At 45.0% G+C, this 17079-nt stretch overlaps 1 protein-coding gene across 2 annotated transcripts in view; it reads left to right on the top strand.

Moving 5' to 3' along the window:
* The first annotated feature begins 370 nt into the window (after positions 1-370).
* TTC12 (tetratricopeptide repeat domain 12) overlaps positions 371-17079 on the top strand; it is a 46781-nt gene continuing 30072 nt past the window's right edge. Inside the window, exons 1-7 of one of the 2 annotated variants that reach the window (XM_070384199.1) lie at positions 378-475; positions 2075-2147; positions 6867-7030; positions 7571-7592; positions 8242-8319; positions 9349-9470; positions 13742-13801. In XM_070384199.1, coding sequence (XP_070240300.1) covers positions 2090-2147; positions 6867-7030; positions 7571-7592; positions 8242-8319; positions 9349-9470; positions 13742-13801 — 504 coding nt within the window. In that variant the 5' untranslated portion in view covers positions 378-475; positions 2075-2089. Of the gene's footprint in view, positions 476-2074; positions 2148-6866; positions 7031-7570; positions 7593-8241; positions 8320-9348; positions 9471-13741; positions 13802-17079 lie in introns of both variants that reach the window. The other variant, XM_070384200.1, reaches the window with a different exon arrangement.

Below are 17079 nucleotides of genomic sequence, written 5' to 3'. Positions count from 1 at the left end.
AAAGTGCCATTTCTCTATGTGACACATGAGAAAACTTAAGATCAGAGTCGTCACGTAACTGTCTTCTCCGAAGATCTCATCTATACCAATAAGCAAGCCTGACTCTCCCAAGTACCGCTGTTGACCTTGCCCGTTTGGGGCCAAGGATTATTAAACTAATGGAAGTGACACCACCGCCCCTGCCCCAATCCTAGAGGAGAAAGAGGTGAAAACCTGGCGCTCATTCAGGCATCAGCGCAGGTCACTTGGGCTTTTCTGCCAGCCCCGTCCACATTTCCTTCGTGCTGATCGGAGATCCCTAGCCCGAGCTGGCCCTGAACTTGGCTGCGCGCTCCCGAACTAGAGCGCGGGGGCGGGGCGGGGCGGGGCTTCGGAGGTAGAGCCACGCCCACCTTCGGGCCCGCTCCTCCCCGGTTCCAGTCGGCCACCGCCAGCCCACAGCCGCCATTTCCTGTCCGGACGGTGGCGCGGTCAGGTAACTGCAGCGGGGTGGCCCAGCCTGCGCGTGTTCAGGTCTAGTCCTGATCTCTCCGTCAGAACTGAGCAGAGGACACTAGTTTGGGCTCCAGTGGATGGGACGGGATCAGCTGTGGGCTAGGACTCCTATGGCGGGCACTGGGCGGGTGGACGCTGTGGAGCAGTTGCTAAGCAACGATGTCGCGTCCCCGCCCTCCTGCGCCGGGTGGGCGGGGCGTGTCTGGGCCCCAGCACACTTTGAGGCTCCAGGCGACCCGCAGGCTTCTAGCCGGTGAAGCGCGCACTGCAGAACTTCTTGGGCCTCCCCTCGCCCTGTCCTTCTCGTCCCGTCGTGGGTTTGCTGGCTAGGCAGGGAGCGCCCTCAGACCCCGCCCTGGGAGCCGAGGGCTTGGTGCCTGCCCCAGGGTAGTTCTCCGGCCTTCTGCCCCTCCTAACCTCGAGCACGTTAACTCACTTGGCTAGGCCTCAGTTCCACCAGAGCCTAAATTGTTAGAGCTGGAAAGAAGCCTATGGATCATTTAGTTAAGCCACAAGTCCCCTGCCCTGATTTACAGATAACGATGCCTCACAATAACCAGTCATCATCGAGAGTGCCTGGCACTTTTAATTAGTCTGGAAATAGCCCTGTTTGCTAGAACCAATGAGGCTTATAAGGCTCAGAGAGGTTGTGACTTTAGCTAAGGTAGCACAGCTTATATAACTGGTGGAATCTCAAAAGAGATCAAATAATTCACAGCTTGTTCCTGGCAGATTTGGAATTTCCAATTAAATGTGGCTTCGAAGACTACTAAAGACTATTCGAAGACTATTAAACCTAACTGTAATCAGAATTACTTGCTTAGAGAGTGCTTAGAACTGTACACTTCTGGGTACTCTTTCAAGCATACTGAGGGGGTCTGGGCTAAGGCTGAGGAATCTGTGTACTAAACCAGTTTTTGCTTGATTTTTATGATCTGTGGGTGGACCTTTGGGAACCACTGGCTACAGCATGAGGCCTTTTCACTCAAAAACAGCTAAGAGGTGATCCAGCTAAAGTACTTGGAGAGAAGAAGATAAGGCTGGACTATCAGGTTCCAGTCCCTCAGTCAATTTGTAGCTTCTCTTCACTTCTCAGAAACAAGCCCGAGGCTTATATTTTAAATAAATTTGAACATGTAGATGCAGATTACCTGTTTCTGGTTACCCGTCACAAGGTCAGGTCCAAACTTCTGGCTGGGCCAGCCCGTCAAGATCAAAGTCAAGGGTTTGTGTCCTCTATCCCTGGTGGCTTGTCTGCTGCTCCCCCTGGTCTCTTGCACACCGGATCCCTTATCAGCAGTCAGTGTGGGCCTTGTAGGGACATTTTGCAGAGCAGTTTCCCCATTGGAGGAGGCTGGCAGCTTTCTGGCAATATCACTACATGTAATGAGTGTTCCTTGGCCTTAACAGGAGTCAGAATGAAATAGATCACCCGGCTTGTTATTCATGACTTTTGTAAACACAAATCTGTCTTTAAAATAATCACTTGGCTCTTGGTTTTAGCAGGCTAATAAGCCTGACGAATTCTGTTTAGTGTTTTATTATTATTAATTTTCATCGTCTGTGCTGCCTCCCTCAGGGATTCTGGTTCACAATGGCTGACTATCAAGAGGAAGACTTGCAGAAATTTCTTAAAAATGTGGATGAAATCAGTAAGTACCAGTAAATCCTATACAAATTAAATTTTACTCTAGGAAAGTGGAGTGCCTAAAGAGAGATGATCACTCTAAGTTAGTTCCTGGGTTGCCTGACAGGTTTATGACTCTTAAGGGAAAAAAAAAAATGTCACTGAGATTAAACAGAAGAGGGTATTGAGAAGCAAGTAATACTGAAGACTGGAGCTAAAATTTTCTGGCTGTTAATTGGTATCAGTGAAGCTGTTAATATTCTGATTGGAATTCAACCACTCTTCTCCGTATTCTTTCCCCTTCTGTGTAGAAGCAGGTCAAAAGGAGCTTCCGTTTCCCCATCACCAGTGAGCCTAGCTCTTCCGTTTGAGGTCACTCAGGAGCCTCATTGATCTGGAATCCGTCTTGTTTGGGGGGAGAGCCATTTCTGGTTTTGAGCTGCAGCACGTGCGTTTGTATTAAGTCACTTCAGTCCTCTCCGACTCTGTGACCCTGTGGAGTGTAGCCCACCAGACTCCTCTGTCCATGGGATTCTCCAGGCAAGAATACTAGAGTGGGTTGCCATGCCCTCCTGCAGGGGATCTTCCCGACCCAGGGATCGAACTCGCATCTCTTTCTGCGTTCATAGGCAGGTTCTTTACCACTGGTGCCCCCTGGGAAGCCCTTTGAGCTGCAGAGGCAAAGTCAAATGGCTTCCCTTAGTGTCCATCACATTACATGGACGGCTCCTGGTTGCCACACCCCTGTCTATTCCTCTAGGCAGGAACACCCTTCCGAAGCTCAGACAAGCTCTCAGAGGACACGATGATCACACAGACCATCATACAGGAGATTCCGAAGTACCCAGTCCCTGTTCAGACTTCAGGGAGCTTGTTTGAGGGTCAGTCAGTTCAGTCGCTCAGTCATGTCCGACTCTTTGCGACCCCATGGACTTTTAGAGAGTAGAAACAAGAAAACCGACAATAAGGCAAAACTTATCTAATAGAAACATATTGAAGTTGTCGCTTCTCACGGGCTGTGTGGGTCCAAAGAATAAAATCGTTTTAAAAATAGTCCAGGCAGCTTCATAGATGATTCATCCTTGGTGTGTTCTCTGCGTTTGTCACGGGCCTCTCCTCTGCCCGTCCCCCACATGTTGTTCTGGCCTGGCCCACTGTTCACCGCTTTCTCTGCCGGTGGTTTAGCCCAAGCGTGTGGTTTTAGCTCCCACCCTTGTTGATGACCCCACGTCCCAATTGCCACCAGCCGCGTTTTTGATCTTCAGCCTCTATGCCAACTGCCACATCCATGTGTCCCTCAAACACCAGGAGCTTCCTGTGTCCAGAGTTCAGTTGATTGTCTCTTTCCTCTCTGTCCCCCGACCCCTAATAAAACTTGCTTCTCCTACCCTCCCCATCATTCTCGTCTCACTTGGTGGCACTATCATCCCCTAAATTTACAAGTCATACTGGCCTACCCCTCCTCTCTCAGCCCTGAATTTAATCAGCCCTCGGATTTGCTTTCTTTCTTCAGCTCTGTCCTCTCCCAACTTCCCTTTGTTCTGCTTCTCTAATCCAGACTATTTCAACAACCCCCTGATTGGGTTTCCTACCTCTAGGCTCACACTCCCCACAGAGTAATGTATCTAAAATGCAAATCTGACCCAGACACTTCTCTGCTTGGATTCTTCCCGCAGTCACAATAAATTTCAAGCTCTCATCAAGGACCTGAGTCCTCCCGTGACCCTACCCTTGCCTCTCGCCTCTCCTTACCTCACACTTGAGCAACAAACTACTTCTGTTCCCCACACACCCCCCTGAAGCTCCTGCTCTGCCTGTTGGCTTTCTTCCCTCTGCCTCTTCATCTTTATTTATCTGGCTAACACTCATTCATACCCCAAGTTCATTCCCATACCATTGATGTCAATACTGTATGTAGAACTTTCTGTGATGACAGATATGTTCTATAATCTGCAGTGTGCACGATGTAATCAATGGCCGCAGGTGGCCATCGAGGGTTTGAAATGTGACTAGTACTACTAATGGAGTTCCCCTAATGTTTCATTTATTTGTAGTTGTTGTTTAGTCGCTGTCATATCCAACTCTTTTTCGACTCCATGGACCCTCCAGAGTAGCCCACCAAGCTCCTCTGTCCATGGGATTCTCCGGGCAGGAATACTGGAGTGGGTTACCATCTCCTTCTCCAGGGGATTTTCCTAACCCAGGGATTGAACCCATGTCTCCTGTTGGGCAGGCGTATTCTCTGCCTCTGAGCCACCAGGGAAGCCCCAGGGGTCAAACCTTCATCTCTTGCCTCTCCTACATGGCCAGTCAGATTTTTGACCACTGTGCCACCTGGGATGTCTTATTTCATTTATACGTAACTTAAATGTATATAGCCACATGTGTATAGATTCTATACATTCATTTCTTGGGTGCTCATTATGTATTGAGTGTTGCTAGACCCTGGATGCTAAAGCTGAAACTCCAGTACTTAAAGCTGAAACTCCAGTACTTTGCCCACCTCATGGGAAGAGTTGACTCATTGGAAAAGACTCTGATGCTGGGAGGGATTGGGGGCAGGAGGAGAAGGGGACGACAGAGGATGAGATGACTGGATGGCATCACTGACTCGATGGACGTGAGTCTCAGTGAACTCCGGGAGATGGTGATGGACAGGGAGTCCTGGTGTGCTGCGATTCATGGGGTCGCAAAGAGTCGAACACGACTGAGCGACTGAACTGAACTGAACTGAAGGTAAATCTCCATACAGACTCATGGATATTTAATACAAAACTATCATGTCTGTTTTCTTGCTCAAATTGTTTCCATTTTGACCACTGGGAGCTCTTTTGATCAAATTTTATAATTTTCTCCATAAAGGTCTTGCATACATTTTGATGGATTTATTTTGGTATTGTAGATAAAATATTCTCTACTCTAGGAGGTAGGGGGGCTTCTGTGGTGGCTCAGGTGGTAAAGAATGTGCCTTCAGTGCAGGAGACCCAGATTTGATCCCTGGGTTGGGAAGATCCCCTGGTGAAGGGAATGGCTACCCACCCCAGCATTCTTGCCAGAATCCCGTGGACAGGAGCCTGGCGGGCTGCAGTCCATGGAGTCACAGAGATGGACACGACTGAGCGACGAACAGTGCTACTGCTTGTGCCACCTGGGATAGATCAAAATCCCCAGAATGTTCCGTGTAGAATTCAACAAACTGATTCCAGAGTTCACATGAAAGGGTAAAGGGCCACGAAAGTGCAGAAAATTTTGCAGAAAAATAAGAAGGTGGGATCCCCCTACTAGATGCTCAAGTTTTTTTATAAAGCTGTAGTAATTATGCATGGCAGTTTTGGTGCTGAAAAAGACAGGTCATCCGGTAGAACAGAATGAAGAGCCCTAGAGCAGGTTCACAGATGCAGCATGAAACAGGGATGACGCAGTGTATCGGCGAGAAAGCAGGGACTCTTAAACAAATGGTGCTCCTGTCCTACACAAAGTCAGCTCCAGGGGACTTCCTGGTGGTCCAGTAGTTAAAGACTCATGCTCCCACTGCAGGGGGCACAGGTTTGATCCCTGGTTGAGGAACTAAGAGCCCTGCATATCCGCGCAGTCAAAAAGAAAAAGAGCAAGTTGGCTCCAGGTGGATTAAATACCTTAATGAGAAAAACAAAATGTTGAAACTTTTAGAAGACACACAAGAGTGTATTTGTAAACTTAATATACACAAAAGCATAAGTCATAAGGGGAAATATTGGTACATTTAACACATAGAAAATCTCTTCAATGGAAGGTTCCATAAAAACAAAAACACACCATACCCAAGTAGAAAATGTTCACAAATATGTATAACAGTCCAGAATATATAAAACAATCATAATAAGAAAAAGGCAAACAACCCAATAGAAAATAGGAGCAGGCAATTCACAGAAAAGGAAATCCAGATGGCCTACAAACCAATGAAAAGATGCTGGATCCCAGTCACATTCAGGAAAAGGCAAATGACAACATTAAGGAGATAAACGCGTTATAGTGAAAGCGACATGGAAGTATAACAACAAGTGTGAACAAGGATGTGGAGGCACAGGAACTCTCGTGCACAGCTTGTAGGAATACAAATTGATATAGCCTAAAGAATATGTCACATATGTGCATAGGGAAATATATACATGTATTCAACTCAGCATCTATTTGGTATAGAAAAAAAATTAAAAACACCTGGAGGTCCATCAATAAAAGAATGAGTAACCTATTTAAATAAGTGAAATGAATCAACTGGAACTATTTGTATCAAGAACATATCTCTAGAGCATACTAAGAGAAAAAAGCTAAGTTGCAAAAGAATGCAAGATGTTTAAATACATGCGAGATGTTAAGATGTTTAAATACATGCATTTACACAAACTCTGTAGTAGGTGAATACGTTTTGGGAGTCTAATAAACAGCATTGTGATTATAGTTAACAATACTGTACACTTTAAAGTTGCTGAAAGGGGATCTTAAATGTTCTCACCACTCACAAAAACAAATTGAAATATGAATATGTTAACTCATCTTGGTTTGGGAATCATTTCTCACTGTATACCTGTATCAGATGACCATGTGGTACACTGACTTACACATTGTCATGGGTCAATTGTATCTCAAAAAAGCTGGGAAAAATAAAAGTCCTTCCCCATGAAATTTACTGCACCATCATTGATATTGAATAGGGTCTTTCTTTTTGAAGACCTTATGTGAATGATTCACCTGATTTCTCCTCTAGCCAGTTTAATTCAGGAGATGAATTCTGATGATCCAGTCGTACGAGAGAAAGCGGTCCTTGAGACAGAAAAGAGACTGCAGTTTACAGAGGGGGGCCGAGAGGAGGACGAGTGCAGGACCACCATGAACAAGACCGTGATCAGTCCCCCACAAGCTCCCACGAAGGTGCCCTTTCCTTATTGTGGAGTTATCTATGTGGACACAGCAAGGAAGCCTGCATGAAACAGAGGAAGGAGTGGTTTAATCTCAACTGCCTGGTGAGGCTGAAATAGACTTGTTCTTTAGAATCACTCCATTTTTCACAAGGAAGTATAAACTCTGATATATTTTTCTTGGTCTTTCTGAGTCATCCTTACACAATCCTTTTGGTTAGTTTTAATGAAAATTTGGCCTCTCCACCCACTGAGATTAGGACCATTTTTAAGCTGTTAATGTAACAGTTTACTAATTCATAGTTCCAATTCATACAGCCACAGCTAGAGTCCCTGGTTTCTGCAGACTAGCCCCATAACAACTATGCCATAATCAGATCTCTTGATTTAAAGCAAGCCCCCTGAATTTGCAGCCTTCTAGAATTATGGTTAAAGGAAAGGACTCTACTCCCCCCCTTGAAATTTATCTGCCTTCTTGGTTTGTATATGTGTAAATAAGAGAGTAGTTTTTGAAATTTGTTTCTTTGTTTTTATGATAACCTGTGCCCTGCAGGATGCAGATGAAATAAACACAGGTAAGGACAGCATCTCTCTTCCCAATGTGTATTATTCATTTAAAGTCAGTGTTTATTGATTGTGGCTTCTAGACCCTTAAATTATAGCCTCTGGGCTTACAAACAACCATAAACAAAAACCTACTGATCACCCAATTCTGTTACTAGTGGTCAGAGAGGATGGTGCTCAGAGGATTTTTCCTGTGTTCTGGCCAATCTTTTGTACACTGAATTCAGTTATTCTGTTTCATCCAATTTACTCTTAGCTACTCAGAAGGATCCAGAGAGCTTCTCAGTTGCTCAGCTCTGCAGCTCATTATGCTAAGTGGAACCAAAAAAGTCCGTCTTCAAAGAAAAACTCTTTTAAAAGGCATAATTCAAATTTGAAGCACCGACATAGTCATCATGTATAATAATACATCACACGGATTCCCATTTAATGTCAAATTAAGAAAATGTCATTTCAGTTGTCTCCGAAATCTGTGTGTGTGTGTGTGTGTGTGTGTGCATGCGCACGCATGCACCCACATGTGTGCGTGTGCCTACATGTGTATGCATGAAACGTGTGGCTCTAAAACTCTAAAGTGGCTTTCTTCTGAATTTGAGCTAAAGAACTGATTATAGTATTTGGATTTTTCTTTTTTAATATTTGAAATCACTCTGTTGTCAGAAGCCTTCTTGGCATCTCTGGAGAAAGATGCAAAAGAACGTGCCAAAAGAAGAAGGGAAAACAAAGTCTTAGCAGATGGTAATTGTCAGTCTTTTCACTTTTTAATGGCAGGGATGATTTGTGCTGGAAAAAGCAGGGGAGTTTATGCTGCTGTTTGAGGACCTCAAGATTCCCAGTGGGTGGGTTCAGAATGCGCCTGAGGCAGTGGGACCTGGCCAGGCAGAAACCTGTTTCCTGTTTCTGCTGCAACAGGCGGAGAGGCAGACACAGCCCTGAGATAGCCTCCACAGTCAGACCTGTTTCTAAGGCATATCACTGAATGTAGCAGCACTAAAGGATGCTTGGAAAGTAGGGAGGGATGGGAGTGAGGTACCACTCTCTAGCCTGAGGCACAGATGAAGATGTGAAAAAGAAAAATGAACAAAGCTGGGTGAAAGTGAAAGTTGCTCAGTCATATCCGACTCTTTGCAACCCCATGGACTATATAGCCCATGGAATTCTCCAAGCCAGAATACTGAAGTGTGTGGCCTTTCCCTTCTCCAGGGGATCTCCCCAACCCAGGGATCAAACCCAGGACTCCTGCATTGCAGGCGGATTCTTTACCAACTGAGCTATGAGGGAAGCCCCAAGCTGGGAGAAAGGAGAGAGGAAATAAAGGAAAAGAAAGAGCTGGGGTTGTGTGCGTGTGGTCGTGGAATGGGGGGGATACATATGACAGAAGAATACTTTCAGCATTTACTTTATACCACTCAGTGCCATGTGCCCTGCAGATCCGAATGATTCCATATTTGCTAGAAAATTAGTCGTTTGAATCTCTTTATTAGACACTGAATGTGTAGATTTGCTCTTTGTGGCAAGCTTGGAATATTCCGAGCCTTGAGACAGAAACATTTACTTTTTCTGAGAAGCTGCTTAGAAGACTTGGGGAGGATTTATATAAAAGAAATCGACCCAGAATGATCTGCAGAGAGAAGGAAGTAACAGGCCCCCTTTGGATGGATGGACGTTCTAACCTTCAAAGTAGAGTTGGAAAATCAGGGCAGTGAAGCTTGAAAGAATTTTCCAGTGTGTGGGGAGAGCTCACCTGTATGACTTCTATTCTCACAGCCCTAAAGGAAAAGGGGAATGAAGCATTTGTCAGAGGTGATTACGAAACGGCCATCCTGTGCTACAGTGAGGGTTTGGAGAAGCTGAAGGACATGAAGGTGCTGTACACCAACCGAGCTCAGGTCAGTGAGGCAAGGGTGTGCCCACGGGATTTCCCCAGGGAGCAGCAGCCATTAACCTTGTGAAAGCAGAGAAGGGTGAGACTAGGTGGTACCCGCCGTGTGCTGGTAAACGCGTAGCAGCCGGCTCTGGTTGGGCTGGGGGTGGAGGCTGATCTGCATGGAGCATTTGCCAATTTCCATGGTGTAAATACTCTTCACTATGCTCCAGTTTCAAGCTACCAACTTGGACTCATTAAAGGAGAACTTGGGAATAGCTACACATAATCAGCTGTCTCCATAGTAAAAGTCACCCATCTCCTCACTGACGGTCCCCAGGCACTTCACCCCGTGTATAGCTGAGAAAGCCAGTGGAATGAGATAGCCTGTGAGACCTCGGAATTCTGCCACCACTGACTTAGTTCATCCTCTTTTTTGATGCCAGTTTAAGGCTGCTAAGGGTTACTCTCTTGTTAATTTCTTACTCATTGTATGAATCCCTCCTTGATTAAGATTCTGTGATTGGGTATACTAGAGCTAATGGTCCTGAGCCAATTTCTCAGAAATTTTGAGTTTGTAAAACCCCCGATACTTCCATTTAATATCACAGATGAGCTCAGATTTCTGGAACACCAGATAAAAATCATTACCTTGATGTTTATCATCTACTCCTTAATGAAGGGATGAGGTGAATAGTTTTCAGTTGAAACAGAAATGTCACCTGTGACCTTATCTTTGAAAAGTGCTTGCGTTTGTCTATGGGAGAGCTCTCTCCTGCTCAGGCCTGAAAAATTGGCAGATTCGTGGACATGATTATCTGATGATCAGAGTATGTCAGCAGGGCCTGGGTGAGATGAACTTGATGCCATGTCATCGACAAGGAGAGGATCCTCGTCAGCTCCAATTTTGTAACTCAGGATTAAGAATACCCTGCTGTGGTACGTTGAGGAAGAGTGCAAGAAACAGGACGTCAGCCGTCCAAAAAGGCTGGACCGTGGCAATGATTTAATGATAAATAAAATCCAAGCACAACATAAACTCGTTAGTTCACCAGTTTGGATAAATCAGTCTCGAGTTGAGGTGTCATTTACCTACCCCCATTTGTGGAGAAAAAAATGTAAGGAAGAGAATCGGTAAATAAAATGGCCAGAGGTTGATTTTTGCCATGTCCATTTTATCGCCCTCACGAGATTATACACTTTTTGAGGGTAAAAACTGCCATATACTTTTCCCCCTAATGCTGTGCTTATAACCGATGTTCAATAAATCCTTATTAAGTTATATAACACTTGCTGGAGGCACAGAAAGTCCACTTGAGGGAGTGAGGTTTCTGTTGACACGTCAAAAGAAACAGCTATAAATACAAACAATTAATATGATAATTATAGTTCTTTTTTATTTATCACAAATTTGGTCTCCAAACCATTTACCTCCGGATGCTTATTCAGTCTTGTTACTCTGAAGTTACTTGAAAGCTGTAAAATTGAATTCCTTTAGAAAGTTATATAATGCAGACCCTACATCTAACTCACATGGTCTATACCCTGATTACTCTAAATTAGTTACATTTTTACTGTACTCAAGTTTAAGCAGTACTTTGATTAGTTCTGGAGAACCACATTAAGAATGACTGTGGATAAAAATAGGTAAATGCAATGAAAAGCTTTAGGGAGGCAATTCCTTCCTCTTTTCCCAAAGAGAAAGCTTATTCAGAGACAAATAAATACAAAATGTGCTGCCTGGTGTTAGGAACCATTTGAACCATTGACTATTTTTAAAATGCCTCCCTGTATGCATGCGGAGTTAGAAAACACTTAATAAGGACCCTGTGAATTGAGTGTCGCTGCTTGCTAGGGAGAAAACCTACCCTTCCATCGCTTTGTTTTTCTCCCGGAGCTAATGTTATGATCAATAGATTGCTGGTGTAATTTAGATAAATCAGGAGTTTAATTGCCATTTGGAAAAGTCGTTCTTTTCAAAATGTGGAAAAACAAAAGCAAACAGGAAATTTAGAGGGTGTTGAGTCCAAGCTTTAAAAGAGAAAAAGAAGGAAAAGTGAAAGGCTGTGTAGAGAAATTGTTGAAGCCCATACAGAGTCTGCATCCTGAATAACAATGCCGTAAAGTCATGACTGAAGTTGTCTAGAAGGACGCTAGTTTCTTCCTCACATCCTCTGACTTCCAAATGAAACCCCAAACCCAGAGGAAAGGATGGTGCTTTATATAGAACAGAGAGCTCAAAGAGTCATCATCTTCAATTAGTACCAAATCCCTATTAATGAAAGCACTGCCTAGCAGCTTCCTTTCTATTGGTACAAAGAGCTGCCCAGCAGAAATTCCATTAACCTGCTGTTGCCTGCTCCCCCCTCACTTTGGTTGACTGCTTAGATTTCTCGTGAATTATAACACTAACTCATAATTGGTTTGTCCATGTAGATATCGCACCTGATTTATTGTTCAGAATGTCACAGTGCCCTGGTACGGTTTTGGTCATGGGCAAACCTGTTGTTGGTGACTAATGGGACCCTGGGGCCTGGTTTTCCTTTCTTCCAATAGGATGATCACTGCTGCTTCTTAGGGAACTTTCCGAAAGAAGAGCACTTAAAGTCTACTTTGTGCAACTTGACAAGAATTTATTAAGCGTCTTTCATATCCAGTAATTAATACAGAGGGTTTAACAGCCTTGGTGCAGACTTTCATTTGCTTATGTGCCACAGTTCTTGGAAACTGTAAATGATCTAAATTCTTAAGTTAGTTCAGTTTGAGTGAATCACAGAATTCTGAGTTAATGCCTGATTTTCAAGATTTTCCTCAATTGTAGGGGATCCCAGAAGAGAGCTGCAAGGCATTTGAAACCAAGGGCTCCTGGGGATAGTTTGACTCTTATATGTCAGCTCATTTCCTACATGAGCTCATTTCCTGTATGAGCTCATTTCCTGTATAAACTCCTCCTCCTTGCTGCACTCAGGAGGAAAGAAGCAAAACTTTTTCTTGATCATATTTTGGTAACAGCTTTATTGAGGTACAGTCGCTATAACCAATAATTCCCCTATTGAAAATGTACAGTTCAGTGGTTTCTATTCACAGGATTGTACAACCCTCACCACAACCAATTTTAGAAAACATTTTCATCGTCCCCCAAATAATCCCATACTCTTTAAGCTCCTCAATCCTTTTGTCCTCCCCCACACCAGCTCTGGGTCACCACTAATCTACTTTCTGTCTCTGTACACCTCTATGCACCTGACTGTTCTGGGCTTTTCACGTAAATGACATCATCCAGTATTTATCCTTATGTGTCTGGCTTCTTCCGTTCAACAGTGTTTTCAGGGTGCATCCGTGTTGCAGTATGCATCCGTACTCCCTTCCTATTTATTGCCAAATATTTTATTGTGTGAATCTAGTACATTTTATTTACCCATTCATAAGTTGGTGGACATTTGAGTTATCTCTGCTTTCTGGCTATTATAAGTAATGCTGCTCTGAACATTGGCATGCAACTTTTTGCATGAACATATACATATAGGCCCCTGGCTATATACCCAGGAGTGAAATTGCTGTATCATATGGCACCTCTGTGTTTTACCTTTTGAGGAAATGTTAGACTGTCTTCCAGAATCACTGCAGTTCCCACCAGCAGTGGATGAGTGCTCTGATTTCCTACATCCTCATCAACACTTGTCATTATCTGTCTTTTTGATCCCCTTTCTCGTTTGGTTTCCTTCTGGGACATTCACAGCAGGGTCGGCTCCAGGAGCTGGCTTTTCCTTTCGAGGGGTGTTTAGTGTGCTGGGTATTTTCTGTTTGCCGCCACCGCCCAGATCCTTCTGTGCCCTGGGGGACGGACTGACCTCTGTGGACTGGCCTCTTGCCTCCCCAGCTTTCTAACTTCCATTTGGCCAGTGAGATCAGAAGGAAGGAGGAAAGTGAACTGGGGCTTTCTCCTCCAGCTTCCGCTCTACTAAAGGCCTCAGCTCCTCTTAAGCAGCGCTCTTCACAAAGCAGCCCTCTTCCGTTTTGTCCATTACTCCTCCTCCTGCCCCTCAGGTCCAGCAGTGGTGCTGGCTGGCCACTGCTAGTCTCCATCTGCCCTGCACTCACCCTGTAAATAGTCCCTTTATTAAACTCCCCAGTATGAGTGCCATCTGTTTCCTGCCGGGACCCTGATTGGTGCAGGCAGGGACCAGTTATTAATACTTCGCACCGCTCTCTCCTGCCCGACTGCGCTTTCTGCATTGACTGAAGACTGCTCGCTGCAGAACTGTGTGTGAATAGCAGCTATTTGTGTCTTTACAGGCTTATATCAAACTTGGGGACTACCGGAAGGCACTGGTGGATTGTGACTGGGCTCTGAAGGTAAGAAGGTTGTTTCCTCTTCCACATGATGGAGGGGGGATTGCTCAAGGCCGGGTGTCTCAGTCCTGAAGTGAATAGAGGGGAGGTGTGGTTGTATCATAGTGGGAAGTGGTATGGACGCTGCAGTCAGAGCCTCGGTTTCCTCATCTGTAAAATGGGAGAGAATAGAATTGTTGTGAGGGTTATGATAACACCTGTGGTGCCTCACCCAGAGGAAGTACTCTAGAGGAACTGTTGTTAACATTGGCTTTTCAGGGTGTTGTCACAACGGCTCACCCTTTACTGTAGTGTTAGCAGACGCTTTGCTCCTTGTGATGGTGGAGATGCGTCTTGCGCTTTCTAGAGCCAACCTGGGGGGCTTGTTTCTGCCATGTGGCCATCCTTCCTCATCAGCTCATCCTTTTCCCCTCCAGCTCTGCTCATTCAGAAATGTGTCCTAGCACGCCTCTTTGTAGAGAAATAATCAGAAGCAAGATTTTCTGTGTTCCGCCTGGATGCTAGTCAGGCCTCAGGCAGATAGCATAATACTGTGCGTGGTATTTCTGCCAAAATAGATAATCAAAGGTAGAGAGAAGGAAGGACTGTTGGTGGAAATCTTAGAAGGGTTTTTAAAAGAGAAATGTCATGATCACTTCTTTGGAACATTATTTCAGATGACTAAATATTTAAATAACCCTTAATCCACATTCCCCCAAGTTACTCTGTCACAAGGGCCTTTAACTAAATAATCAAAACCAATGCCTCTCAACCTTCCTTGCCAACGTGCTAACAGAAGGAACATGAGCCCCTGGAGGGTCTAAAAGCAGAGAGCATGAAATTTCTTCTCAGATGCAAATTATTTCTAGGAGCCCCTGGTGGCTCAGATGGTAAAAAGTCTGTCTGCAGTGTGGGAGACCGGGGTTCGATCCCTGTGTTGGGAAGATCCCCTGGAGAAGGAAATGGCAACCCCCTCCAGTATTCTTGTCTGGAGACTCCCATGGACTGAGGAGCCTAGCAGGCTACAGTCCATAGGGTTGCAAAGAGTCGGACAAAACTGAGCGACTTCACTATATCTTGGAAATCCTTGCACATTTTGCACTGCACACCATTAAATGTATCCATCTGTTTTAATATAACCGTATTATTTTCAATAACTTATAATCAAGTAAAGTTAAAGTGCCAGGAAAATATATCAGGTTTATCCTGGGCTTGGTTTCCCCAGTCCAGCCTAACCCATCCCAGAGCATCTCGCCACAGCAGCATGTTGGCCCCACCTACTTCCTTATTTTATATTGAGAAGATAAGCAAGGAATTTGAAACTCATCTTTACTAATAACAGTTTCTAAAACAGGAGAGTCTCTCCAAAACAGACATCTGGAGTGCTTGGTTTCTTTACCCCCTAAAAGATATGGTGCAGGAAACACTTTGTCCCACGGCATCATGACAGTCTTTAAGTGATGAGAACTGCCCAAAGCTGGTGCCTTCAGGTTCTCCATGGCTCCAGCGGAGATCTACTAGCCTGTTATGTTGCTTTATGTGATCATGATTTTTTTTTTCTGCTATCATCTGTAAGAGAAGAGAAAGGCAAGGACATTTTCCTCTGGTGTTTTAGCAATAAGAGAAAAAGCTGCATTTCTGCTCGCTGACTGTGAGCTATCTCATTGGAGCCTCATAGCCTTCTGTTCTGGTCAACACCACAGTTATCCTTATCTTTCTAACAAGGAAGTTGAACCTCAGAGATTAATTAAGTAAACTGGACGGGATCACATAGCCCACGTTGGCCTCGCCGTAGGCTGGTGCCCTGAGCCCTTGACTGTAAACACCTCTCATGGAAACTGGAAACCCCGTCATCCCTGGGCGTGCCTCTCACGTGGCAGAAACAAGATCTCGTGGGGCTTCTCATGAGTATCTTTTCTGATCTGAAAAGGCCCAAAGAGTTGATCACAGCCTCATGGTGATTCAGCACGACACGCTGGCCTGTTCCCAAATGTTAATTGAAGCCCGGTGTGATGAACGGTGAGCACGAAGCAGAGCTGGCCCAGCACAGCTGAAACCCAGCAGCCAACCTTGATAAGAGCCCAGCGAGGCTCCCTGTTGCAGAGGATTGGGTGAACACTTGGAGGGCTGGGGGAAAAAAATGTATAAGGAGATCTGAAAACTAACAATGGTTTGGCTCTACATGGAAGCTGTGAATCAAAAGAAAAAGTTTCACATTTTAAAATATCAGTAGTGAATGTCAGTGGCACTCCATTATTAATAGTATTAGTACTTTCATGCCAATTTAGTATTTTTGACACCTGTGAATTGGCAGCGACAAGCCCATGTGATGATATTTCAAGGCCCATGTTCCTTGTCAGGGAAGATAAGGCAGTGAAGCGGGTTTCAATTAGAATCAGAATCATTTCTTTCTTGGCAGAACTCTTCCTTTACAATAAAAGACATCTTCCTCTGAAGGCAGAATTCCTTTTAAGGGGATCTGGGGTTTGCCTGAGAGAGTCCTGGTGAGAGTTGATACCTCATCAAAAGGAGAAAGGGCTTATTAGTGAGAAAGTGCGTGAGCGGGCCCCTGGTGGCAGTGTCTGCGGGGGCGTGGCCACAATACACCCCGTCAGGAGGGCACAGTGGGGCTCCCTTTCCCCTGCTGGAACCCTGATGCCTGCCAGTGAAGGCGCCGTGAGCAGACGGCTTCTGTGAGCTTCCTTTCCCTTCAGACGGTCCTCTTCCTGCTTTCTTAGTTCCATCCTGTGTGAGTTCTGCAAGGGTTCACTCCATAGCTCCCTGCGTTTCTTCTTCCTGCAGTTTCTCCTTCAAAGCTCTTGTCTCCTCTCGTGGGTTCAACGCTCATCCCTGCCAGTGCCTGCATTTCAGCTGCCCCCATCCTCGCATTTTGGCTGCCCCCACCCCCAAAGGTTTCCATGTGATTGTCTTGGCATCCTCTGAAATGCAGTATGTCTTTGTTAGACTACAGTAAGTCCCCTACATAGGAACAAGTTCCGTTCCAGGAGTGCGTTCATAAATCCAATATGTTCGTAAGTCCAATAACGTTAGCCATGGTACCCAACTAACACAATTCGCTATATAGTACTGTACTATAGGTTTCACACAAATAATGCGTAAAAAGCAAACGAACAGAAAATAAAACATTTTTGATCTTAGAGTACGTACCTTGAAAAGTACAGTAGTAAGGTACAACAGCTAGCATACGGGGCTGGCAAGGAGTGAACAGGCAAGAGGCGTTACTGACTGGAGGAGGGAGAGGTGGAAGATGGTAGAGATGAAGGATCATCAGAAACAGGAGA

Source organism: Bos mutus, chromosome 15, assembly GCF_027580195.1.
Source record: "Bos mutus isolate GX-2022 chromosome 15, NWIPB_WYAK_1.1, whole genome shotgun sequence".
Classification (NCBI taxonomy): Eukaryota; Metazoa; Chordata; class Mammalia; order Artiodactyla; family Bovidae; genus Bos; species Bos mutus.
This window is presented reverse-complemented; position numbering and strand designations above follow the sequence as displayed.